Below are 26771 nucleotides of genomic sequence, written 5' to 3'. Positions count from 1 at the left end.
TGCGGCTCGGTAACCAGCCCTGAAGGTACTATTTTTTATTTTGTATGGCATGGAGTGCGCAGTAGACAATTCTGTGACAATTTTAGCTTATGTGCAGTACTTTCTTTGTCCCCAGTGAAGCGACGACTTAGCCCCCTAGGGGTCCCCACGAGTGCTCAACCTGAGAGCTTCTGCAACTGCAAATCGACTTAATCATACTCTACACATATTACCAGACCCATGGCTGGTTTCATCGTCCTGTATCGTATTGTTGTTGAAATAAGGCTACTGCGGGCAGGGCTCACCGATACAGTTTAGTCAATGCATCTCGACGATCACCGCCTCCGAAAACACAGCAACGACGACGACGATCAAATCATTGCCACTAGTGAACCCTATAAACTCTGTAAACCCTAATTTCGTGACCTGTTTGCTCCGTGTCGGGGGTGCGTCCGTGACACCCATTGATGAGGGACGCCAATAATGACCACTTCCCCTGATCCCCCTCAGGCTCAGGGTCCCTCGCCAAGGGTTACCCGTCCGCGGACAATCCCCGAAAGCCCCGAACGCCTCCCACCCCCATAATAATTTGTAACGGAACAGTGGTTCGGGTAAACCAAGCGCAACGTACGCGTCACGTACAGGGCGCAATCCCTTCAAATGGCTGGTGTCTGGTCTCGAATGGTGAAGGGCGCCTTCCTTTCGCAGCCAATTTACCAGCACTTTTTTTCGCTCCCGTGTGAAAATCGCACTGCGGCACCGAAAAAAATTGCTAGGGTGAGGCTAAGCCAACAGAATCAGGGAAAATACGCCTGGGGGTTGGAAATAATAGACGGGGGCTTAAAATAATTTAGACACGGACTGGGGTTCGTTGCCTCCGATCACGATCGGTGTCGGAACCCAGTTTAAAGTTTAGCATTCCGATCATCGGCTCCAATTGATCCGTCACCGACCACAACTATCTACCACTTAGCCATAAGATAGTAAAAGACAGTACCCACTGGAGGGGCCCGTAAACTATGCGGAGCGAGATAGGTTGCTAGGGGGGGACCGTGGGCATGACTCGACTTTGTGTCGCCGCCAAGCCCGTAAAGACGTGACTTACGTACGAGGGTGGGGTCCTCGACATCGCGAAGGAGGTGTGGTACGAGAATAGCGACGGGATACGTGATTGCCTGCACCTGTGTTTATTGATATTGTCTGATATGTGTTTTCAGAGGAGAAGGAGGTGTGGCACAAAACGTGACTAGCTGTGTTTATTGATATTTGTTAGAAGTGGTTATTGTTGCAAGAGATGACCAAATGAGCTAATCGGAGTAATGTCGTTCATCAGGTTAATGGTCGACACTGGACTCGGCAAACACGGTATCATCTCCTTGGAGGACAAGCCCGTGGTTATCGCGTACCCACAAGTAGTATACCACGGCAACTTCAACTAAGGTCGAAAGAGGAGCCACTACCAGCATCGCTGCCCAACCCCGACTGCTCCACAACTTTTCAAATAAGGCAGCAGGGTCTCCCATACTGCCCACATCCACCAGAGCAAGTGTAGGCACCACTAAGATCCCGCCTAATATCCCCAATACCATGGGGAATACAAGCACCACCATCATCAGCTTGTTAAACTTAGCGGCAATCTCATTCCCATTTCCTGTAGGCACGGCGTCAGGGAACTGGCGGAGCTGGCGGCTCGTCTTAAAGAAGTTGAATATCGTCTTACACCACACGACAAAGCCAATCATCCCGTAGAATAAAGACGCAATCGCTTGGAACACGTTCACTGACGAGGCATCGACGGGTAACACAAAGAGCTTCACCGGCAGCGCCAGCACGTCGGTGAGGGGCATGATCATGGAGAGGGCCATGAGCCAGATGAAGCGGCTGCGGCCCCAAAGCCAGAGGTTATCAGGCATGCGTTGGAACTCTGGATGGTCACCCTTGATGTAGTATAAAGTACCGTAGCCACAGCAGAAAAAGTATAACAGCATCATCGCCATGATTCTCGTGATCTCCATCCCTTTCAAAGTGCTCTGATTGATGACCAGAGCTAACCACAGATCAAGCGAGATACTGATGACTCCGCGAAGGAAAAGCCACAGCCACCGGACGGTTACGGCAATGAGTAACGGGAGGAGTACATAGTGGATTACCCCTTCCAGGACCAAAGAAACGCCTCGGTATTGCTTAATATGGCGTCTAAGAAACGCTGCCATTAGCCATCCAACAATTACAACCACCGCAAGCACTTTAGCGTACCGTTTTTCCGTCCAGGTCAAACCAGAACCAAAATGGACTCTAACTTCACGAGTTTCATCGGTAATTTGCGAGGCAGCAACACAGATGATTCCCGAGTCATCCCCTTCCAAAATATCTTGAGCAAGGATAGTTACCCGCCCGTCACTGTCGACCAAATCCTCGATATGGAACCCCAGTGATTCGATGCCAGAAAAGCGTTCGTGCCAATTAAAATCACACTTCTGGGCCTGGTAGTCCACCCGGTACTCGGTAGCTGACGGGAGGTGGTATTCGTCATGGTTTTTGAGGCGAAACGCCACCAACAGGGCGGCGCCGTTGGCTTCGAGCTTTATCGGTTCAGGAGCCTTTAGAAGCTCACAGGCGATGCCATTTCGAGAGTCGAGCACGGTGTAGGCGGCGACAAGCGGTAGCACCACCGCAAACGACGCTAGGTACCGTTGGAGCCACATTGTGTTGCGGCAGAGGCCCAAGACTAGATTCGCCTCAATTGGATAAGGAGGGTGGCCCTATGGCACCCGTACTGCCACTTACGAGGCTATATGCAGGTTTGGGGTCGCACCGCGAAAAACAAATTCACTGAAGACGGGAGGTGGCTGGTGAAAGTGCCCGAGATAGGTGCGCCCACAGGGGCGTTGGCCATGGCTGGTTTCTCGGCTCGAATTGAGAGAGGGGGTGGCGTCCCACGCGAGAGATGTAGAGGCAGCCAAGAAGAAACGTCGAGGCAACGTCAATGCTTTCACGGCATTGCCGCTATATCTTTCGCGTGATGAGCATCGCATACACCAATTTCTTGAATTTCAAGCTGGTAAATGTAGTGGATCGGTCAATTGAGCGAATGGTAGCAGTTTCCGATCAATCTGAATTGCTGGCTTTGAAACCATAGGCGAGTTTTACGAGTTGGCTGGTGTTTATTGGTTTCTCATTGGAGACAATGGCATTGACAAAGTAAACAGATCAGTGATACTACGCACATCGAGACAATGGGGGGACACATACGCCAGAAGTTTATTGAAGCAGGTGTAGGTGGATGCTTAAGCATTATACAAGTAGGTGTAAACAATGCACTGTCGGGGAATGAGAACAATTGGGGGTGGTTTAGGCTTGGGGGGCCAGTACATGCCGTAGTGACGAGTTACAATTGGTGGCTGGTACACGAATGATGCTCTGACAATAGTGGATTGGTAGTTGTGATGACTAAGCCATGTAGGCCAAGCTTACCAAACAGCTATAATTTGACCATATAAGGTATGGTGATGGTGTATATTTCTCCTAAGAGAGTGAAAGAAGCACCGATGACGTCATCGAGCACTACGAGTAAATTTCAGCGTCTGAAATCTATTCCAAATAGGACACCCATATCAAAAGTAAATCGATTAATATTATAAGTTTGTGATATATTTCTTTGGTGTTACAGGACTCAATCTCGTAGATATCGTAGAAATGGTACAAACACGACGGTGCCCCAGGTTTCGGCGAAACCCGAGTCACAATGCCAAAACCTAAATCAACTCTGTGAAAGAATTGGTAAATTTCCGCCTTGTTGCCAACCGAATCGATGGCTTCCGAGGCTACTGTAGCCAAGGGGTTGGGAATGTCTCCGCACCGCCACTGGCCTCGTGATTGGCGGATCAGCAATCGGCGCGTTCCCCGGGCCCATATGCGCACACCGTCGAAGTAGCTGTAAATAATGAGGAAGATCAATACTGCTAACATCAGAACCATACTAATTCACCAGAGGAGGCTTATATGAGAAACAATTCACTTGTTTCATATTTTCCTTAGGCTTCCCAATCGATTAAACGCGTATATCTCTGGTTGACGAGTAAAGTTACCAGGCGGGGTGCCGTGTAACCCTATACGTGGCTCTCCCGGGGAAAAAGTTTTCATGCGGGATATCGGCCAACAAACGCACGTTCGGCGAACGTGCGTCAAGGCAGCAGTCGGGAGAAAAGAGGGCTTTAAGGAGGGTAGCCGGTATATCCGGAACCAGCAAACGTCGCCTACCATCACTAAATCTGACTCCAATACCCCAGCGGCTCTTGTTTCTCCCGATCTCGTTGCTTTTCTGGTGTTGCTGAGGGGTTGCTTATCGCACCCACATATTGGCAACGCGCACGTGCCACAAGCATAATAGGGGCCAACAACAAACGAGGATGAGGTAAAATTGGCAGGAAATTGGGAGGGAATCACCTAAAGAAGAGGGCTTTAATGATACATAAACGTGTTAGTAATGGTCTAGTGGTAGTTAGATGGCACTCACAGCCTAAATAGTCCCACCAATTACCCTCATGTGTTTCCGCCGAAGTTCGCCGAAAATATGCACGGTGTGGCGTGCCGGTACCATATTCATGTGTGTGGGCAACCGCCTTCCCCCTCTGCCAAATTACTATATAAATAGCTGGTTTCCCTTCCTCCAGTTCTTCAGTTTTCAGCCATGGCCCAGCAAATCCAATTCAACACCTCGGAAAAAACCACCAACAACGGCGATACGTTGGTGACCAAGTTCACCTACGAAAACTCGTTGGTGGAGACCGACGCTTCGGGTAAGCTTACCGTCACTCCCACCAAGCAAGACTACGAGTTCAAGGTCGACTTGAAACAACCCAAGACCGGGTTGATGCTCGTGGGTTTGGGCGGTAACAACGGTACCACTTTGGTGTCGCTGATTTTGGCTAACAAGCACAACATCTCGTTCGAGACCAAGGAAGGCACCATCAAGCCCAACTTCTACGGTTCCGTCACTCAATCGTCGACGATCAAGATTGGGGTTGACGCTACCGGCAACGACGTCTACGCTCCGTTCAACTCGATTGTTCCTCTTGTGAACCCCACCGACCTCGTCGTTGGCGGTTGGGATATCTCCAAGTTGCCTCTTGACCAGGCTCTGAAGCGGGCTAAGGTGTTGGACGTCACTTTACAGGAGAAGTTGAAGCCCTACTTGAAGGAGATGACCCCGTTGCCCTCGATCTACTACCCCGACTTCATCGCCATGAACCAAAAGGAACGTGCCGACAACGTCTACAACGTCGACGCCAAGTCCGGCGAAGTTAAGACCGACAACAAGTGGGCCGATGTCGAGAAGATCAGATCGGACATCAAGGAGTTCAAGAAGCAAAACGGCTTGGACAAGGTGATCGTGTTGTGGACCGCCAACACCGAGAGATACGCCGAGGTCGCTGCTGGTGTCAACGACACCGCCGACAACGTGTTGGAAGCCACCAAGAACAACCACCCGGAAATCGCCCCCTCGACGGTGTTCGCCATCGCCTGTATCCTCGAACAAGTGCCCTACATCAATGGGTCTCCTCAAAACACGTTTGTCCCCGGGATCATCGAATTGGCGGAAAAGCACAACTCGTTCATCGGCGGTGACGACTTCAAGTCGGGCCAGACCAAGATCAAGTCGGTTTTGGCCCAGTTCCTCGTCGACGCCGGTATCCGCCCCGTGCTGATTGCCCTGTACAACCACTTGGGGAACAACGACGGCTTCAACTTGCTGGCTCCTCAGCAATTCCGGTCCAAGGAAATTTCTAAGGCGTCGGTGGTTGACGACATCATCGAGCTGAACCAGATCTTGTACAACGACGAAAAGGGCAAGCTGATCGACCACTGCATCGTCATCAAGTACTTGCCTGCCGTGGGCGACTCCAAGGTTGCCATGGACGAGTACTACTCGGAGTTGATGCTTGGCGGCCACAACAAGATCTCGATCCACAACGTGTGTGAAGACTCGCTTTTGGCGACCCCCTTGATCATCGACTTGGTGGTGATTGCTGAGTTCCTCCAGAGAGTGTCGTACAAGAAGGCCGACGAGGCCGAGTACCACGACTTCTACCCCGTGCTCACGTTGTTGCTGTACTGGCTCAAGGCCCCCTTGGCCAAGCCCGGTTTCAAGCCCATCAACGGGTTGAACAAGCAGAGACAGGCGCTCGAAAACTTGTTCAGATTGCTTGTGGGGTTGCCCATCAACAACGAGCTCAGATTCGAGGAGAGATTGGTTTAGGTTTGTACATAATGTGTAATGTCATAGGATAAGTGTATTTGGAGGATGACTCAATGGGGGTGTAAAGGTGACTCGCCAACGCACGCGTGCGTTGACTCCTGTGACTAACGACGAGGCACCAAACATCAATATCACACTGATAGAAACACGACATCTAAACACAGATAGGGGACATTGTCTGTTTCAGGTGATAGAAAACTAGGCAGTTTGTCAAATCAGTGATTTTTCTACCACGTTGCGTTGTTGGTGGTGGTCGGTGTTATGGCTGGTTGCTGCACTGAGCTGCGCGCCAGCCGTGTGCCGCACCCTAAATCTTAACCCCGGCCAAGCCAGGCCATATAATAACAGAGATCACCACAATAAACACCCTAAGAAGAGATCAGAAAAAAAGTGGGACCATAATCTTAGTCTTGAATCCCATTCCAATTGCTCAGCAAAAGTATCGTGATGGACAGCAATTTATAAATCGCCAAATGATGCCACCGCTTGGGGAGTAGTTAAGGGTAAGCCGAGAAAATCGACAAACCCCATCGTCACTGCTTCCGTCGACACGATTGTTATGATCGATGTTCATTCTACTGATTAAATCATAGTAGCAAGACGCCTTGTCGTTTCCCTTTGGCCGAGCCATGTGATGGGGGACGGCACCAAGGCGCCTGGAAGCCGGGGGCCCCTGGACGCCGCTGGCTGTCACGCCACCATCCCCACCCCCACCAGCTTCCCCAGACGACACAATTAACGGGCACACGACCCCGTATCTGAACCACCACGAGCCCCTACCTTACCCCAGCCGTCGCCCCCTAGTTACCAGTAATTTCTCTCCCCAAAACACTGTTATCTCGGCATCGTACGTTATCCCGTGGCCTTCCCCACATCTACCAATTACCCTTCGCCATCCTCGGCCTGGCTAGGGTGCCGGGTGTTTTCCCTGAGGACGGAATTCAGTCTACAGTACGTATACTAGCCTTCCCTGTTAGTGTGGTGGGTGCCGGGACGGAAGCACGCAGGTGCCGGCGAGCATATGATTAGTGGCGGGCCCAACAAATTCTCTCGTCGAGCGGGCCCTGCCCCGATGCGGTAATGTCAGCAGCAGGGCCCCTACCATATTCACCGCGCACCCGGGGAGGTCACCCGCCGCACCAGTACTCTCCGCCCCCACTATGGCGGTGTCCAAATCGACACTGAGCGCTGGCGGGCGACACCCTCCTGCACATAACTGGAGCCGGCCGCGCTCGCTCCCCACTCTGCGCGCCCGGGGTCACTTACTATAAATCCTTTTGCTCCCCTCGGCTTAGAACCCCCCCTCAATAATCAATTGACCTCTCTCCCCACGATGACTCCGTTGACCGTGCCTGTGGGCGAAGCGAAGCCCGGCGAGACCGCCCCACGCAGACGCGCCGCCCAGAAGAACGGGTGCGTCGCCCGTCCCGAGGACCTGAAGGCGTCGACCATCCCCGAGTTCTTGGAGGAGTGTGTCAAGCGCAACGGCAACATCGCCGCCATGGCGTGGCGGGACTTGATCGAGATCCACTCGGAAACTAAGCAAGTGACCAAGGTTGTCAACGGCAAGGAAACCAAGGTCGACAAGGAGTGGCTCTACTACGAACAGCTGCCCTACCACCGCATCCTGAACCCGGACTTGTTGCTGCTTGTCCACGACTACGCGCGCGGGTTGCACGAAGTGGGGCTCGTCCCCCACCAGGACCGCCTCCACATCTTTGCCCTGACGCTGGCGAAGTGGATGCAGACGTTTTTGGCGGCGGCGTTTGAGTCGGTGGCGGTGGTCACCGCCTACGACACCTTGGGCGAGTCCGGTTTGATCCACCTGATGGTGGAAACGGGATCCAACGGGGTGTACACCGATAACGTGCTTTTGCCCAATTTGATCAAACCCGTCCAGGAAGCCAAGGACATCCGCTTCATCATCCACTCCGACCCCATTGACCCCAACGACAAACGCGCCGGCGGCAAGTTGGCCCGCGAAGCGCAACAGGCCATCGACAAGATCAAGGAGGTGCGCCCCGATATCAAGTTCTACTCCTACGATGACGTCATCGCCTTGGGTAAAAAGTCCCAGGCGAAGCTCAACTTGCCCACCACCGACGAGTACGCGTGTATCATGTACACCTCGGGGTCTACTGGTCCTCCCAAAGGTGTCGTGATCACCCACAAGATGATGCTTTGCGGGCTCGGGGGTATTTCCACCGTTGCTGGCCGCGACTTGGTGTTCCGCGGCGACCGGGTGATTGCCTTCCTTCCCCTTGCCCACATCTTCGAGTTGATGTTTGAGTTGATGCTGTTCTGGTGGGGGTCGTGTCTCGGCTACGCCAACGTCAAAACGCTTACCGACGTGTCGGTGCGCAACTCGCAGTCAGACTTGGCCGAGTACCGCCCCACCATTATGGTCGGTGTCGCTGCCGTGTGGGAGCTGGTGAGAAAGGGGGTTATCGGCAAAGTGAAGCAGCAGCCGCTGTTTGCGCAAAAGATCTTCTGGGCCGCTTTCGCCGCCAAGAAGACGTTGAACCACTACCGTCTCCCCGGCGGCATTTTTGACGTCGTGTTTAAGAAGATCAAACAGGCCACCGGTGGCGAGTTGCGGGTGGTGCTTAACGGGGGGTCGCCGATCTCCCGCGACGGCCAGGTGTTTATCTCCACCCTCATCGCGCCGATGTTGATTGGTTACGGGTTGACGGAACTGTGCGCCAACACCACCATTGTCGACCACAACCACTTCGCCTACGACACCGTGGGGACGCTTCTTGGCTCGCTTACCGGTAAGCTTGTCGACGTCGCCGAAGCCGGCTACTACGCCAAGAACAACCAGGGCGAGTTGTGGATTAAGGGCGACTGCATCACCAAGGAATACTACAAGAACGAAAAGGAGACCTCGGAGGCGTTTTCCGAGGACGGCTGGTTCAAGACCGGCGACATTGGCGAGTGGAACGCCGACGGCACCTTGAAGATTATCGACCGCAAGAAGAACTTGGTCAAGACGCTCAACGGCGAGTACATTGCCCTTGAGAAACTCGAGCTGGTGTACCGCCTGAACCCCGTGGTGCTCAACTTGTGCTGCTACGCCGACCAGAACCGGGTGAAGCCGGTGGCGATCGTGTTGCCCCAGGAGAACAACTTGCGCCTGTTCCTCGCCGACGAAGGGATCTACTCCAAGGACGAGGCCAAGCTGAAGGAGTTGCTGGCGCTTGTCGAAGACCCCAAGGTGCACGACGCCGTGTACAAAACCATTTTGGCTACCGGTAAGCAGAACGGGCTCAAGGGGATCGAGCTCTTGCAAAACATTGTCCTCTTGGACGACGAGTGGACCCCGCAAAACGGCTACGTCACCCTGGCGCAAAAGTTGCAGAGAAAGAAGATCTTGGAGTCGTGCAAGGACAAGGTGGAAAAGGCGTACAAGCTGCTGTCGTGAGGACTCCCGTGGCCGTACCATTATTTTTGTAGCAAATGACATGACCGAACAAAGCAAGTAGCAAACTTTCCTCTCCACAAATTATACTCAGCTTAGCCCTTTCCAATTCGTCTTTGTTCCAAATTCGAGGGCTAGCTCGTAAACTGGTTATTCGACTAGTTATACGTCATCGGCTCCTTCTAATTATAACTTCACATCGGGGCGATTTTTTGTTATTTTAGGTAATCTACCCCGTATATAACTTGCTGTTTGGAACACCGGTCACTGCCATCAACAAAGCTCATCGCCGGGCGATCATATCTCTTTACCGAAGATGTTCAGGCAGCAAGGCGCCTGTTTCGGCTCCCGTAGAGATAAAGCCATAGACTCTTTTTGTAATACTTAGGCACCAGCCACCGAGAATCAAGAAGCTAAGAAGGGCTGGTGGTTAGGGGAATGGAAGGTGGGAATGGGAGTGGGAGAGGTGGCAACATTAGACATTAGTTTGGTGGTTCCCATTCCCGAATTAACCAGCAAACATAACCCATGGTTCGTATTTGACGTAATGGAAGGGAATGTGGTTCCCCAAACGGTGAAATGGACCCCCCGATTCGGCGAAATGCACCCATGAATAACCAGTAAGTCAATAATAAACATTACGAGTAATAATTTGCAGCTATGTAAACACTAATAGTTGGGTTTTGGGAGTCTATTTGGCCACTATCGTAATTTACGCTTTGGTGGGGTACGATGCTCATGGCCATCACCACCACATAATTGACAATAGAAAAAAGCATTCTCATCCTAGCGGTGGTCTCAGAGATAAGCGGGGATCACAATCAGGAATATGTGTCTCCCAGCCCCTTAAGGGGAGATTGGCGGTGCCAGGGGGATCGACGCAAGGAACCACCTTAATCTCACAACCCAAACCTAAATTTCATATGATAAATAATAATTCGAAGTTTCCTAATGAATAGGTGAACCCGATGGGTGACAAAGACGTCGTGGTTTTGTTTGAAAAAGGTGTAATTAATTGAATAATGGTTGAGCTTAATTTAGCCTAGTACTGGTCACACTCGTGAGTTTAAATTATTGATTAAATTACTAAAGTTTAAACTCAAAAATTCTAAAAAAAAAACAGTGAGGACTCTATGAGTGTAATAATTAGTGAATCTGTGACTGCTGGCCGCCAGCGGGGCGACAAAGTCGTCATTGTCTAGTGCTGTTTTTCCCACTAGCCCCCGTACATTTGCTGGAACACCTTGCGAATGGCGGCAATGTCCATGTTTTGGGCGAGACAGAGCTGGACGAGGATGCGGGCCTTTTGCGGGTTCAAGTAGCCGCCAGCAATGGCGTTGGTGTACGGGAATACTTCGCCCGTAGCTCTATTGGTGGCGTGGCGAGGGATCGCGGCGGTGGGGACCATCCCATCCATCAGCCGCTTCAGGTACACCACGGGGATCTGCAGTTTGCGAGTGAGGGTGGCGATGAAGTCGTTGGTGGCGTCGGCCATCAGCCCGGCGCCCATGGTGGCGAGCACAAGCCCCAGACACGCCAGCCCCGACAAGATGAGCTCAATGACGCGGTTGCTGATGCCCTGGTGGCCGTAGAGGATCACCACGTCTTCGGGAGCATCGAAGGGGTCGACGTCAAAGTATACGAGCCCTAAGGGTTTGCTGGGAGGGTAGTAGTAGTGGACCTCGTTGTTGACGAAATTGCCCAAGTATCCTTGACCCGCCAGCTTAAACGTGTCGAGGGAGTTGGCATTCAGCTTAGTGATGTAGAAGCCAGAGCCAATGCGGTCGTTCAAAGCCACAAGCACCCCTCTGCCCCGACTGGAAGGGTCAGAGGCGATCGAGATCGCCTGGTACAAGTTCATGGGCCCGTCGCTCAGAATGGCGGTGCTGGGACGCATCAGGCCACAGAGAACGATCGGTTTATCGGTATTGATAGCGCACTGAAGGAAGAATGCCGTTTCCTCCATGGTATCGGTACCGTGGGTGATCACAATACCATCATACTCCTTGAGCCCCTCCTTGACCTTCTGGTACAATTTAAGCAACTCCTCACTGTTGATCTCCTTGGAGTCGACGTTAAACACCTGTTCGTACTCCAAGTTCGCCGTGAGCGTCAAGTCGGGGATCAGCGCCACCAACTCCTCGATGGTCAAATCAACTTTGTAGCCAGCCGTCTGGGAGCCCGTAGACCCTTTCAGGGCAATCGTCCCACCAGTGCCAAGCACCTTGATCGTTGGCAACTGGCGCTCATCGTCGAGGGAGATCGAGGCGATGGAAAGGTTCAGTGTCGTCCGTTGGACGACGCGGAACTGGGAGTGGGAGTCGTCGTGGATCTCGTACTCGGCAAGCGTGGCGCCCGAGCCTCCGGGGGATACACTAAGCGTGTCGGCGACCATGTCAATCGTCTATCAATGGGTTGTGTAGTATGAGTCAGGTGGACGCGATGGCTTAGGCCGCCCGCCGCCTGCCGTGTCTGCAAATTAACGCCGCACGGTGGCAGATCCCCGCGCTCATACACCCCGCTCGGTGTGCCTTGCGAGAGATCGCCTTGCGAAAGCAAAACACCCAAAGAAAAAAATTGGTGCCAGAGCCAAAAATAACTGACATGCTGGTGAAATAGACTCGGGTTTAATTTCGGTGGCAAAATTGGGAAGCGAAATCGACGGAAACGATCAATATGATAATACGGTGGGTGATGTGAATGAAACGCGCCATCAACGACGTCTACAACCCTATTTCTATGATGACGGGCGTTGACACTCGACATGAACCCTAAAGGAATTGGACTAATGCTGCTCTGATTGTTTTGATGTGCCATTGGCCTTGCTACTGATGCTCTGGTTGGGTGAATTGTCGCAGGGGTGGCGAGGTTACCACCCCGTTAACCGCGCCCAGGGGTACGGACGATCAGGGGTTGCCCAGGGCGACACCAGATCCAAAAGCGGGCGGCAACCTAGATGGAATTGTCACAGCAACAATGACGCCGGATTCGAGGAGGGCATCTGCCGCCAGCGAAGGCTCGCTTGTGCTCTGCGACAAGCACGGTCTAAACCATAACCCGCACATTTGCAAGGGACTATTGGGGTGGGAAACCAGGCTGGCTTATGATGTTCAAATGTCAATCTACGCCTGAAATAGAGTTTGCGCCCCGAATATAAATATCCAGCTTATCTCCCCCCCAGTTCTGGTTCTTTCCATTCTCCTATCGCTCAACTTCGTGGTTCTCGTCTAGATGCGCCAGACCCTTCTCGTGCTCGTCTCGGGGCTTGTGGCAACTCATGCCCACAACCTTCCCCGAAACTTCCGCCACCACGATGTCCCCGATATCCTGAGTGCGTTGGATGATGTTGGTACTACCACTGACTGTGATACCCTTACCACCGATATCTACTCGACCGAAGAGTCTTCTCTTGAAGCAGGTTCGTCTGAGGTTGAACCTACAGTCTCTGGTTCCTACTCTCTGGACCTGGACATTGAGTCGTCTGGACTGAAGCTGATTTGGAGCAGCTTGTCCTCCACCGGTTGGGGCTACACTAACCTGACGTCAGTTGAAGACACCAGTGCTGCTCCCACTGACGAGCAGCCCACGGTCATCCCCACCGTGATCACCACTACCGACTGGGTCGTCGAGTGTGCCGAACCTACGGTGCTCACTTACACCAAGTGCACCAACGACAAGTGCTCCCCGACCCACCACCACGTGCCGCTGCCTACTACCACCACCATCTCCGGCGAGTGTATCGTGGAGACGTCGTACACCAAGACCAAGACCCACCCGCCGACGACGAAGCCGACGAAGCACTCGAGACCGCCGCACCCCCGGCCGTCGAAGCCGCCCCACTCAAAGCCGCCTGGTCCTCCTGGTCCTCCTCACCCTGACACCGAAGGCGAATGCCAGCCGACGGCTACGGAAACGGTGACGCTGGTGGAGACTAAGGTCGTCTACCAAACCGAGGTGCACACGGAAACGTGTACTGAGACCACCACTGAGACTACCACCGAGACCGCCGCTGAGACTACCACTGAGACTACCACTGAAACCGTTTCTGTTACTGCCACCGTCGTCGAAGGCTCGACTTGTCCTCCCGCTGAGACGATTACTGCTCCTGGCACTACCGAAACGTGTACTGTTACTGTTCCTGGCGAGGCCGAAACGGTCACTGTTCCTGGTGAAGCCGAAACGGTCACTGTCCCTGGTAATGAAGCTACTGTCACTGTTCCTGGCCAAGAAGTCACCGTCACTGCTCCTTGCGAAGCCGCTACCGTCACTGTCGCTGGCGCTACGGAAACCGTCACCGCTGCCGGCGCTACCGAAACGGAGACTTGCACTATTACTGTGCCCGGTCAAGAAGTTAATGTCACCGCTCCTGGTCAAGAAGTCACTGTGGTCGAAGGCACTACTTGCCCTGCTCCGGAAACTGTGACTGCTCCCGCCGAGACTGTGACCTTGCCCGGTGCTCCTGCCGAGACCGTGACTTTGCCTGGTCAAGAAGTCACTGTTACCGTCCCTGGTGAAGCCGTTACCGTCGTTGAAGGTAGCACTTGTGCGCCTGCTGAGACGGTGACTGCTCCCGCTGAGACCGTAACTTTGCCTGGTGAAACCGTGACTTTGCCCGGTGCCACTGAAACCGTTACCGTTCCTGGTGAACAAGTAACTGTGCCGGGTGCTACTGTCACTGTCGCCGGTGCCACCGAGACCGTCGCTGGTGCCACTGACACCGTCACTGAGACTGCTCCCGGCGCTACCGTTACCGTCCCCGGTGGTGAAGCTACCGTCACCGTCCCTGGCGCCGAAGCTACCATCACTGAGACCGTTACCCTTGCTGGCGAACGTGTCACTGTTTCCGGTGAAACCGTTACCGTCGGTGGTGAGACTGTGACCGTGCCTGGTGCTCAAGAAACCGTAACTGTCGGTGGCGAAACCATTACTTTACCCGGTGAACAAGTTACCGTCACTTCTCCTGGTGTCACTGAAACCGTGACTGCTCCTGGCGGGACTGTCACTATTGGTGGCGAAACTGTTACTGTCGGTGGCGAAACTGTCACTGCTCCTGGCGTCACTGAAACTGTTACTGTTGGCGGCGAAACTGTTACTGCTCCTGGTGTGACTGAAACTGTCACTGCTCCTGGCGGAACTGTCACTGTCGGTGGTCAAACCGTGACCGTCGGCGGCGAAACTGTTACCGCTCCTGGACAAACTGTCACTGTCGGTGGTGAAACTGTTACTGTTCCCGGTGTGACTGAAACTGTTACCGCTCCTGGTGGAACCGTTACCGTTGGCGGTGAAACTGTTACTGTTCCCGGACCTGCTGAAACTGTTACCATTGGTGGCGAAACCGTCACTATTGGCGGTGCCACTGTTACTGTTGGTGAAACTGTCACCATCGGCGGCGAGACCGTCACTGCTCCTGGTGAAACCGTTACTGTCCCTGGACCTGCTGAAACTGTCACTGTTGGCGGTGCCACTGAGACCATTGCCGGCTCTACCGTTACTGAAATCGCGACCGTTACCGTCCCTGGTGAAAACGCCACTGAGACCGTTATTGTTCCTGGTGAAAATGCCACTGTCACCGTTGCTGGACCTACCGAAACCGTCCCTGGTCAAACCGTCACTGAAACCGTTGCTGGTGCCACCGAGACCGTCGCTGGAGCCACTGAAACTGTTACTGCCCCCGCTGAGACCGTGACCTTGCCTGGTGAAAACGCCACTGTTACCATCTCTGGTGAGGTTGTCACTGTCCCTGGCCAAGTTGTTACTGAAACCGTTCCTGGTCAAGTTGTTACTGAAACTGCTGCTGGCGCTACCGTTACCGAAACCGTCACCGTTGGCGGCGAAGTGACTGCTCCTGGCGTCACTGAGACCGTTACCGTGCCTGGTGCCACTGAGACCCTCCCCGGTGAAAACGTCACTGTCACCGAATCCGTCAACGTCCCCACTACCGTGTTCGCTGGCACCACCTGTCCTGCCCCTGAGACCGTCACTTGCACCGAGACTGTTACCTCTGGTGAAACCGTGACTGCTCCTGGTGAAACCGTCACCATTGGTGGTGAAACCGTCACCCTCTCTGGTGCCACTGTGACCGTTGGCGGCGAAACCGTGACTGTTGGTGGTGAAACTGTAACTATTTCCGGTGAAGTTGTGCCCACTACTGTATTCGGAAGCTCTACTTGCGTTGCTGAGACTGTTACCTGTACCGAAACCGTGACTGAATCGGGTGCTACCGTTACTGCTCCTGGTGAGACCGTTACCGTTGGTGGAGAAACCGTCACTGCTCCTGGTGCCACTGAAACCGTCACTGTTGGTGGTGAGACTGTCACTGTTGGCGGCGAAACTGTCACTGTTGGCGGCGAAACTGTCACCCTCTCTGGCGCCACTGTTACTGTCGCCGAGACCGTCACTGTCCCTACTGTCGCCAGCTGCTCTGCCGCTGAGACCGTCACCTGCTTCGAAACCATCACTGAATCTGGTGCCACCGTGACTGTCCCCACTACCGTCGTCGAAGGCTCCACTTGTCCTGCTGCTGACACCGTCACCGTTTCTGGTCCTGGTGAAACTGTGACCGTTGGCGGTGAAACCGTGACTGTGTCCGGTGCCACTGTGACTGTCCCCACTACCGTCGTTGAAGGCTCCACTTGTACTGCTGCGGAAACCGTCACTTGCACTGAAACCGTCACTGAATCTGGTGCTGTCGTCACTGCTCCGGGTGAAACGGTGACCATTTCTGGTGACGTCGTCACGGCTCCTGGTGAAACCGTCACCATCACTGAGGGTTCAAGCTGTCCTGCTGTTGCCACCGTTACCTGTTTCGAGACTATCACCGAGTCCGGAGCTACCGTGACCGTGCCCACTACTGTTGGTGGAGAATCTACCTGCCCTGCCGCTGAGACTGTCACCTGTACCGAAACCGTTACTGAATCCGGTGGCGTGGTCACGGTGGTCGAAACCTCCGCCGGTGCTGCCGCAACTGTTACCGAGTACGTCTCTGCCTCCGGCGCCACCGTGACGGTGCCCACGACTATTGTTGAAGGCTCTAGTTGCCCTGCCGCCGAGACCGTCACCTGCTTCGAGAAGGTGACTGTCCCTACCACCGTCAGTGGTGAAGGTACCACTTGCCCCACTGCTGACACCGTCACTTGCACTGAAACCATCACTGCCTCAGGTGACACCGTTACCGTGCCCACTACCATCTTCGGTGACTCTACCTGTGCTGCGGAAACCGTCACTTGCACCGAGACGATAACCGCTTCGGGTGCTGGTGGTGAAACCGTCACTTGCACTGAGACCATCACCGAGGCGCTGTCGTGTGCTGCTGCCACCACCGAGACCTGTTTCGTCACCGACACCGTCACTGAACAAGGCGCGGTGTCTACTGAAACCTGCTACGTCACCGAGACCGAAACCCAAGCGGCATCGTGTCCTCCGGCTTCCGATAGAACTACCACAGAAACTTGTACTGTCACTGAGACCGAGACCGAGCCGTGCACCAACGGCCCCACCACCGCTCACACTACTACCTGTACAGTGACTGAGACTGGAAACGCTGGTACTCCGCAAACGGTGACGTTGGTGTCGACTCAAGTGATTCAAACTGGCGGTAACCAACAACCCCAGCCCACTACCAACGCCAACACCGCGCAGCAGACCCAGCCTGCCTCCAACAACTGGCGCCGCTACTTGTTCTAACGAGTGATACCACCACTCCCTTGACCACTTAATTGTGGTCTTTTTTACGTTTAAATTTTAGGTTTTTTGAATTTTTCGGTCTAATAAATTTCTGAGTATCTGAGTATTTGAGTAGTGTAATCATAAAGGAACTAGTAAAATCCAAAGCATGTAACCAAGAATTGGGGAAATGAAACCAACCCATGTGAAACCAATAAAATCAAACAATGCAAATAGAAAATCAAACCATGCAAAATATCATCTCGTCATGTCATTATCATCATCAGCCATAAGGAGAGCACCAGTGCTGTGTCCCTGGACTCTTTTTCGCTCCTGCAGGTAATCACTTACACAATTGATACCAGAGTGCGACACATTGCGCTAATACTAAACCAAACCCCATACCATCACCATCCAATGGGTCTCTTCTCCAGCAGTTCCGGCGCCGACGAGCTGGCGGTGCAACACCCTCCCAAGCGGGGCAAGAGAAAGGAGTGCTGGGACTCGCGCGACAAGTTCTTCGCCTGTCTCACCGCCAACAACATCGACAACTCGCTCGACCCCAAGTCCGAAGATAAGGTGAAAACCCAGTGTGGCGACCTCCGCCAGGACTTTGAGGGCAAGTGCGTCGAGCTGTGGGTGAAGTACTTCCAGGAGAAGCGCTTTGCCGACTTGAAGCGGGCGCGGTACATCGAGAAGTTGGAGCTGGAGGGCGCCCAGCCGTTGCCGTTTAAGCTCGACAACAGCCGGAGATAGCTCCTTCCTTTAACTCCAACCACTCCAGCGACTGTGGACGGGGTTGTTTTGTATATAGCTAATGAAATAACGTGGGAATCATCACCGGCTTATATACTTGATAGCTCGTCGCTGTCACTGCCCGACTCAGTAATCCCTTTTTAGTATCGGTGTTCCGCAACCGCCGTGCCGCTTTACTGAATCAGGAATAGCCTCTAGTAGTGGATATTGGCAGCCGTTGTCAGGTACCACTGTGGCTTTTCGTGTGCGGGCAACAGTGCTAAGCGAGCAAGGGGCCCCCCTTAGATTTGAATCGGGAAGGTGCGGAGATCGCAACTTTACTAAATCAGGGAAGCAGAGTAGCTGAATACGAACGACGCTGACACCGCCAGTATGATCTCTGGCCAGCAGAATTCTTGATAACAACCATTGTCTACAAATAGATAATTGCCACAGAACAAGGACGACCGCAACACCAGCAAGTCACCAGTAGGTTATGGGAAATGATGGATACTAAGCTCATCGACAGGACGAATACGACATTCGAATTTCGCATACAGTGCAAGCTTTGCTCTAGGTTACTACACGTCAATGACGGTTTACTGTAAAGTAAAACTCTATACGTTTCTTGGTCTATAAAATGCATAATTCTACTTGGCCACCAAAGCCACACCAAAGCTCACCACCAGCTCGTGGCCGACGATATCTAGCACCAGATGCCACGTATACTCCCCGCGCTCAAGCATGAGGAACGCCAACTCAAGCGTAAGTGACTCCCCAGGAGCCACCCCCTTGGGCCCAAGCGGTTGTTGAAGCACACCGTTGATTAAGATGCGACGATCACTAGCCCGCGCCCCGGTACCTTCCTGAGGGGTGTGCCGCAAAATGCCATGAATGGTAGTGTCGCTATCATTAGTAATCACCGCCCGGATCAAATAAAACTTGTCGAGTTCAAGCAGGTACTCGCTGTCGCCGTGATGAGTTAGTTGCTCATTAGTATCGCCGTCAGCAATCGACAACTCCACCTTAAACGGTTGGCGTACAAGGGTATCTACCATTCTGGGTGTAAGGCGAATCTGCCGGGCATCCATTAGCCCCAGCCTAGGGTTGGACGTGACTTGCCAGGTCCCGCTAATCTGCTCCAAAAACGCCTGGCGAACCCAGAACACGTACCGCATACGCATTTCCTCTTCGTCAGTCATGTTGTAGTTCTTGACAAACTGCTTATTACGCAACGACGGGATCGTCGCCTCGGTGTCAAGCAGGTTGGCGTCGATCTTCTTCACCGGGAACATGAACCGCCACAGCTTATATGGTTCAAGCGACACCACTCCTGTTTGCGATTGGCAGTTGAAAGTGGCTTCAAGCCGTTCTCCCAGAGGATTGCGAATATCAGCAATGAACACACAATACTCCAGCGGGTCAATCGACGGGTTCTCCTTTAAGAAGGTCAGAATATGGTCGAGTTGGCCATAGCCTCCCTTATAATGGTCAAAAGCACCTCGGAAAAGCGGAAGCACATCACACGAATAGATCTCCACCAGGGGTACTACCAGCACTGATAACGGGATGGTGACGTAGCGTAAAAGTGACGCTTCGCCGCCGTCTTTGTTGGCGTACTCCAAAATGATGCGTGCTTTACGCATATTCTTTTTCCCCACCACTTCCACTTGTACTTCCACTTGTTCACCTGGTTCGATTGTTTGATGGTTTTTGATGATCTCATCCTTATTGACGATGCGAAATCCACCTTGCTTGAGTAATAGCCATTCAAGTTCATACACTTCCAGCGCCGGTAATTGCGTGCCTTGTTGTTCCAAATGAGTGGTTAAGGGCTCGATGGTCAGGTCCCAAAAGCTAAACAGAAGGTAGTTGACCACCTCTTGAGAGTAATTAGAGAGGTGGACTTTAAACTGCGTCCGCTCGCCTTCCATCAACATAAGCAGGCCGTTGGCCACCAGCATGTGTGTAAGCAGAAGCTTAGGTTGGGGTGGGATCACGCGAAACGTAATCTCCACGTTTTTGGGATGGCCAATGGCAAACGTCTGACTCTTACACCCAGCCACCGTCACCGATAACCCAGTAACTACCGCTTTGCCCAACACTTGCGGCACAAAGCTCACTTCAAACGTCTCGGTCGATTGCGGAGGCACCACCAACGCCGGCGTCGGAGACAGTTGCGGCACTTCGTCGCTGGCAATCAGCAATGTACTCACCAGGCGAAGCAGTTTCGCCGATATTTGTGTCGGTGGTCTCACTTTCGCCCCCATGGAAAGTCCTCCAGAACCAACATGTTTGTTGCCGTTCATCGTGGTCCCTGGAGCCAGTGGCGCCACACACGTATTCACTGTCCTCACTTTGCCCGGTTCATCAGTAACCATGGTGATGTCGTTGACGTAAATGGGGAACGTGAATGGGTTTTGAAGCTCGACACGAAGCTGGTACACTTCCTCCTTGATGAATACAGGGTCGGCTCGCTTCGCTGGCTCCTTCTTGGCGTAAGGATCAAAGAAGGGCTCGGGAGTCTTGGTGGGTGCTGGTATCAGGCTGGCTGGAGATGATCCCACAAGTCCTTGACGAAGGAGTTCCGGCGACGGAATGCGGTCGTCACCACCTACGGCCACGAGCTGAGCCCCTCTGACTAAGTAAGGGTCCCAGTACTCGGCCGCCATATCCGGGCGAGTACCAACGACGCGAGTCACTTTATCTCTGATACTCGCTTGGTCCTCTTCACCTAAACAGTGAGTAAACTTGGAGAGTAAAAGATTGCATAGACGTAAGCTAAACTCGTAGTCATCGGTAGCTTCGCCGATTCGCAAACCAAGCTTAAGTAAAGGAATTTGAAGCGGGGCCCAACTTTTTGGAGTCTCTTTCGCCTCGTAGGGGATGGCGTAGGTATCAAATAGAAACTTGAATATTTGGTGGAGTGATTGTGCCAGCAGAAGAGGGCCGAGATCATCATCGGAACGGGTTTCCAATTCCAGCAATAAACGAGCTAATAGGATGCGCAATATAAATGCCCGCTTACGCTTGAGTCCCAAATCGGTATACATCAGCGCCAACACCAGGTAGATTCGACACTGATCGACTAAATGGATGTCAGCTATCAGTAGGGAAAACACCCCTTCGATTTGATTAAGGATATCCGATCGAGTGAAGTAAGCCGAAGAAGCAGGTTGTGGTTTCGGTTGAAGCTGTCTCAGACACACAATGGCTTCAAGAACATCAGGATTAACATCGTTACCGCCGAGGTACACCGCCAACATAAACTTGATGGTACGCAATATCAGGTCGACGTAGACGACATCGGGGACAACGTTCTCATCGTGGTCGTTAATGCTTAGGTGGTAGTAGTGGACCACTCTCGACAGCACGAGTTTGATGACTTCGGGAAGCGCCAACAGTTGGAGGTCAGCGGCGTTGAAGCTCAGGGTCAGCGAGATCGACACTCGCGGCAGTGTCGACACCAGCAGCAGGTCCACCAGGGGTCTTCGAGATCCGTGTACGCCCTCTGGCTGAGGTGACAGCGGCGTTGTGGGAGTATGGGTTGATGATGAGATGGAAGGGAACCGACGGTGCGAGATGTGGAGCACGCTGCAAATGATATTCTTTTGTAGCTGGTAGGATTGGTGGATGTATTGGAGTAGAACACAAGCAATGCCCACGCCTTCCAACGCCAGGCCGAGCCAGAGGAAGTCATCGCACTTCTTCAAATGGGTCAATGCGTCCGTAAACGAAGCGAGCGCGTCCTGGTAGCGACCAGCAAGCAAAAAGAAGTTACCCATAAGCTTAGCTTGGCGTCCACTATGTCTTATCGCCAGTTTCAGCTTTGACGGTTCGTTCAGCGTCGGCGGTTTGAAGCCACCCAGTAATCGTTTGTGGGCGTGGTTGATGGTCTTGGTGAGGGTATGACTATTCTTGATCAGCACCGGGCTGCGGAGAGTGATATTAGCAAAGCTCAGGGCGTAGCCGTCGAGCGCTTGGAGGAAGTTCAGGGCGACATCGTTCATCACCAGCATCGCCGACGTAAGCGGCTCGTGGTCAGTTAAAGTGAACACTTGCAGTTCCGATGACTGAGTAGGGGCATCAAAGAGCACCAAGTTGTGGACGGGGATCCCCGGGTACCGTTTTTTCAACTTATCGAGAGTAGTCGAAGGTGTGTGGTCCGAAGAATAACGCCCCACTCCCAAAACCACGAACGTTTTGCGGAAGGGCTCAAAGTCATGGAGAAATAGCAGTTCCTCGTCGACCGCCAGCGTCAACAAGTTGAACATGACGCGGCCGTTAGGGGCTGCCTGGGGGTTGAAGTAGTGGAGGGTCGAGGCCACCAGGACGTCGGAGAGCCTGATCTCGTTGCACGGTCGTAGCTGGGCGAGGTAGCGGGCGAAGTCGTCCTCCAGGGTGTCGTGGACGGGGACCACCAACACGTTGACCCGGGCGGGGGCGGTGTACCCGTATCGATCCATATATGCCTCGAACCAACTGTCGCGCGAGAAAAGTACACAGAGGTAGGTGGTGAAAGGTGGGAGATATCTGAGACAATAGAGATGGAAGATGATTGATTTAGATGATAAAAGAGATGGTAGATGTATAGAGATGGCAGAGCAGTAGTTTAAAGCAAACTGTGACTGTGGCTGGTGTCATTGGTGACGTGTTCGATGGGAGAGAGAGAGTGGATAGAGTAGAGTAGTTTGAGATGAGGAGTATGCGGTGTTCAAACAATCCATCGAGGACCTGGTGAGTGTAGTGGGAATGGGATCTTTCAATATTGTCAAAAATCAGGAGTTATTAGATGGCAGTTGTCCCAATTGGGGATAATTTGGAAGGGAATGTGGATGAGACGCGGTTGTTGAATGTAGGAAGTATCAAAATGGCATGGGAATGGCACGCCGAAAGATGACGGTGGTGTCGACATGGAAAACTAAATTGTCGCTTAAATCAGAGCTAAGATGAGGGGACTGGCAGGACGTGTTTCTTCAGCACACGCGTCGGGTCACAAAACACGTTGTGGCGGAGAAACGAACAATGGAATGCCATACGGGGCTTGATGAAACATACAGCGCAATGAAGGAGAGAGAATGCGGCGAAATGGTGGCACGCCTCGGAAGTTTTGCCGCCTCAGACACTTTTTTTGTCGGAGAAACCGGAAAGGCGGGGTTTATGCCACCAGGGTTAAAACCGGTTGGAGGTCTTGCCATTGGACCAATGCACGGCGTCCTATTATAGAAGTGTACGTCGCGAATATATTTGCCGAGGCATTTTTCTTTTTCTTTTTATTTTACGTGGTGGGACATTTCAGAGAGTGATTAAGTGTACGTCGCTTAAGTGGTGGTAACTTTAATGGTAAATAAGCTCAGTGGTAAGCGTGGGGGAGGAGTGGTCTGAAAACGGTAAATTCGTCGCATCCAGGGTTTGGGTAAATGGTACTGGGGTTCCTGATGACATTAACTTTAATTTGAAAGTCCCCAAACCCATCATTTCCCACCAATGTTACATCTGAAGTTGAAATTCATTTGGTTCACCTACAGCACATGATACAGCATACCGTAGTTCGAGTCCTGGCAACGGCAAAAAATTGCTCATTCTTAAGATTTTTCAATTCCATCTGATATCAATGATTTAATTCAGTATTTACTTCACCTACAATTTCTTCCTCTACTTACAACACACCCTATTTCACTGTTCACAATACTGTCTTTGCTGCTATGTTTTTCGGTGGCGCTTCGCACTTCGCACCGCACCACCACTGACGCCACCAAAAGGGACAATGGCGGGTTTAAGCTTTGACAACTACCAGCGGAACAGCTACCTTGCCGCCAATGGGTTTGGCACTCCCAAGGCCACGTCGACCGGTACTACCATTGTTGGTTGTGTTTTCGAAGGCGGCGTGGTGATTGCCGCCGATACGCGTGCCACTTCGGGCGATATCGTCGCCGACAAAAACTGTGAAAAATTGCACCGGTTAGCCCCCAAAATCTGGTGTGCTGGTGCCGGTACTGCTGCCGATACCGAGATGGTGACCCAGCTCATCGCCCTGAACTTGGAATTGCACGCGTTGTCGAATAACCGTGATCCGCGAGTGATCACCGCCGTGACGATGTTGAAGCAGCATTTGTTCAAATACCAGGGCCACTTGGGTGCCTACCTCATTGTTGCTGGTCTGGACCCCACTGGGTGCCATTTGATGTCGGTTCAGGCCCATGGTTCCACCGATATCGGTAAGTTCCAGTCTCTTGGGCTGGGGCTGTTAGCGGCGATGGCGGTGTTGGAAACCCACTACCGTGACGGTATGACCCGGGACGAGGCGGTGAAGTTGTGTGCTGACGCCATTGAGGCCGGGATCTGGAACGATTTGGGTTCGGGGTCTAATGTCGATGTGTGCGTGATGGAAAAGGGTAAAGATGCCGAGTTGTACCGCAACTACTTGACCCCCAACAAGCGGGGCGAGAAGGAACGCTCGTACAAGTTTGCCCGGGGCACCACGTTGGTGTTGCTGCAGAAAGTGCGTGATCTCTGCCAAGTGGAAGAGGAGATCGTCGAGTTTAATCGGATGGACGTCGACGTCGAAGCGTAGACTCGTATATAATGCCAATCATGACCAGAAAGAGATAACTGTAGAGCCCGAGGGATTAAATTTGTGATCAGAATACGACTATCAATGACTATTAATTACTATCGTTTATCGTTTGATCCTTCATCGTATATTGGCTATTGCTGTACACGACGTAAACTGTGTTTCTCTTGCTGTTGAGAGATTTAACGGCTGTAGCGGTTTCGCCGAGACGTTTACGTCTCGAGGAGTAAATATCTCAAACTCCACAAAAGCAGCGTAGTGGAATTGTATGTGGCGTATAGTGTTTATCGTTTGTTATCAGTAACGGGCAATAAACATCAGTTTCAAACGATGCTACAGTGATCCTAATGAAGCTTAGACTCTTTTTAAAATCATATAAAAAGAATCACCAAATCAAGAAAGGTGGGGGGGGGGTTCCGTGCTGAAATGAGGCTTGAGTTAATTGATTGCGGGCCCGGCGCATGCCACTAAATACCGTGCGACCTGGTGGCTAGTGCAAATTGGCGGGGCAAAGAGCGGGATTAAAAGGGAAATTAGAAGCATAAACAATATGATACAATGATGATAACGAAGGGTAAAAAGTCACTTTGAACTCCAATCGAATTCGAAAGACCTCCATGCTTGCTCCTACCCCAATTGCCGACACTTCCGGCGGCAAGGGTTTCTCGAACCTTCTGCGCACTTCACCACATATATCGGAGGCGCCGGCGCCGCAAACCTCATCCACAAGAACACACGCTCAACAATATGGTGGTGAACAACCCGAACAACTGGCACTGGGTCGATAAGAACTGTTTGCAGTGGTCACGTGAGTATTTCAACCAAGTGCTCAAGGGGCTTGAGGCGAATGGCGATGGCGCCGAGACCGCGGTCACCCTGGTCAATAAAGTCGATGGCGACGTCGACGTGTCCCAACGGAAAGGGAAGGTGATCTCCTTGTTTAACCTTGCCCTCACCATTGGTTTCAAAGCCAAGGATAAAGATGGTGAGTGCCAGGGGACGATTAACGTCCCGGAATTGGCCTACGACACCGACGCCGACGAGATCCAGTTTGACATTAATATCCATAACGAACTGTCGCTGACGGAACGGTTCCGTGCCGTCGCCAAGAAGCTTTTGGTTCCCGCTCTCCGCGATGTGCTTTCCCGGTTTGGCAAGGACTTAATCATTGCTAACGCCGGCGATATCCAATTGGACCCTACCCAAGTGAACTCCCAATTCACCAAAGCCAACCAGGAAGAAGTGGTAGCTAAGAATAGCGCCGGTGGTCTGCTGCTGGGGGCGCTGCTGCTGGGTGCGGCTAAAAATAGCTCGCTGGCTCTGCTGGCTCTGGCCCTGACTACCAAAGTGTTCAACACTGCTAGTGTCTACCTCGAGCCCGAGTTTAACACTACTGCCGAACAGTTATACATTACTCTCACCGACCGTGATCGCGTCGTCGCCTGGGCGCGGCTGACCCCCGTGATGCCCGCCTACCCCGTCCCCGTCGGCCTGGAATTCTCATTATTTGGCGGTGCCGTACTGGGTAAATTCATTAAGCTTGACCCCCACCACGAGATCGAACAATTGTGGCGCCTCAGCGACTGGAAACCCGGCCACTACGCCACGCTCGACATCAGATTGTCGCAGGGGATCTCCGAGACGAACATGCTCGTCAAATTCACCGGGGTGCCCATTGGCGAAGAGGACCGGGTGCGGGCCAATTTCGAGGAGTACTACGTGAGAGCGATCAAGCTTACGTTTGGCTTCGGCGCCGTATTGTAAACAAAACAAAACAAACCCTCTATCATTATCTCCAACAATCGAGCTTTATTTAGCCTCGTATATGGCACTGCCGCCCTGCCACCCCACAGTACTTAGCGTACTTAGCGTAATGTGTGTGTGCGAAATAAATATTCTGCTCCGCCAGCCTACCCGCAGGTTAGCCACGCGCCACTGTAAACACTGCTCTATACAAAATAATAAAAGCCACAAGTAGACGGCCACCAAACAATGCTAATAATGCTAACAATGCTGATAATACTAGTAGTGCTAGTGTAATACTCATGTATGACTCACAGATAGTTGAGGGGACTGGTTAGGGGGGCCTGGTATTGTTACCATATTCCACTGCGACCCTATCCGGGGCCCGCATGCCGAAT

At 52.6% G+C, this 26771-nt stretch overlaps 9 protein-coding genes across 9 annotated transcripts; 6 read left to right on the top strand and 3 right to left on the bottom strand. All coding sequences in view use genetic code 12, as the record gives it.

The window, feature by feature from the left end:
- Window positions 1-1313: 1313 nt before the first annotated feature.
- On the bottom strand, window positions 1314-2684 carry DIURU_000547 (uncharacterized protein; the record flags this gene model as incomplete). The annotated part of the gene is made up of 1 exon (XM_034158455.1): window positions 1314-2684. One exon carries the CDS (start codon window positions 2682-2684, stop codon window positions 1314-1316), a length of 1371 nt encoding a protein of 456 aa, XP_034014642.1.
- A 1985-nt stretch (window positions 2685-4669) lies between these two features.
- On the top strand, window positions 4670-6238 carry INO1 (inositol-3-phosphate synthase; the record flags this gene model as incomplete). The annotated part of the gene is made up of 1 exon (XM_034158444.1): window positions 4670-6238. The coding sequence occupies one exon, from the start codon at window positions 4670-4672 to the stop codon at window positions 6236-6238; it is 1569 nt and encodes a 522-aa protein (XP_034014641.1).
- Window positions 6239-7571: 1333 nt separating this feature from the next.
- On the top strand, window positions 7572-9662 carry FAA4 (long-chain fatty acid-CoA ligase; the record flags this gene model as incomplete). Its single annotated transcript, XM_034158433.1, has 1 exon — window positions 7572-9662. The coding sequence occupies one exon, from the start codon at window positions 7572-7574 to the stop codon at window positions 9660-9662; it is 2091 nt and encodes a 696-aa protein (XP_034014640.1).
- A 1213-nt stretch (window positions 9663-10875) lies between these two features.
- DIURU_000544 (asparaginase) lies at window positions 10876-12054 on the bottom strand (the record flags this gene model as incomplete). The annotated part of the gene is made up of 1 exon (XM_034158422.1): window positions 10876-12054. The coding sequence occupies one exon, from the start codon at window positions 12052-12054 to the stop codon at window positions 10876-10878; it is 1179 nt and encodes a 392-aa protein (XP_034014639.1).
- Window positions 12055-12890: 836 nt separating this feature from the next.
- On the top strand, window positions 12891-17342 carry DIURU_000543 (beta strand repeat-containing protein; the record flags this gene model as incomplete). Its single annotated transcript, XM_034158411.1, has 1 exon — window positions 12891-17342. The coding sequence occupies one exon, from the start codon at window positions 12891-12893 to the stop codon at window positions 17340-17342; it is 4452 nt and encodes a 1483-aa protein (XP_034014638.1).
- A 396-nt stretch (window positions 17343-17738) lies between these two features.
- DIURU_000542 (uncharacterized protein) lies at window positions 17739-18077 on the top strand (the record flags this gene model as incomplete). Its single annotated transcript, XM_034158400.1, has 1 exon — window positions 17739-18077. One exon carries the CDS (start codon window positions 17739-17741, stop codon window positions 18075-18077), a length of 339 nt encoding a protein of 112 aa, XP_034014637.1.
- A 629-nt stretch (window positions 18078-18706) lies between these two features.
- DIURU_000541 (uncharacterized protein) lies at window positions 18707-22522 on the bottom strand (the record flags this gene model as incomplete). Its single annotated transcript, XM_034158389.1, has 1 exon — window positions 18707-22522. One exon carries the CDS (start codon window positions 22520-22522, stop codon window positions 18707-18709), a length of 3816 nt encoding a protein of 1271 aa, XP_034014636.1.
- A 1301-nt stretch (window positions 22523-23823) lies between these two features.
- On the top strand, window positions 23824-24630 carry PUP1 (proteasome core particle subunit beta 2; the record flags this gene model as incomplete). The annotated part of the gene is made up of 1 exon (XM_034158378.1): window positions 23824-24630. One exon carries the CDS (start codon window positions 23824-23826, stop codon window positions 24628-24630), a length of 807 nt encoding a protein of 268 aa, XP_034014635.1.
- Window positions 24631-25377: 747 nt separating this feature from the next.
- Window positions 25378-26394, top strand: AHA1 (Aha1p; the record flags this gene model as incomplete). The annotated part of the gene is made up of 1 exon (XM_034158366.1): window positions 25378-26394. One exon carries the CDS (start codon window positions 25378-25380, stop codon window positions 26392-26394), a length of 1017 nt encoding a protein of 338 aa, XP_034014634.1.
- Window positions 26395-26771: the final 377 nt, after the last annotated feature.

This window comes from Diutina rugosa (genome assembly GCF_008704595.1).
Source record: "Diutina rugosa strain CBS 613 chromosome Unknown scaffold55_size80579, whole genome shotgun sequence".
In the NCBI taxonomy this organism is placed as follows: Eukaryota; Fungi; Ascomycota; class Pichiomycetes; order Serinales; family Debaryomycetaceae; genus Diutina; species Diutina rugosa.
The sequence above is the reverse complement of the archived record's forward strand: the minus strand, read 5'-3'. Positions and strand labels throughout refer to the sequence as shown.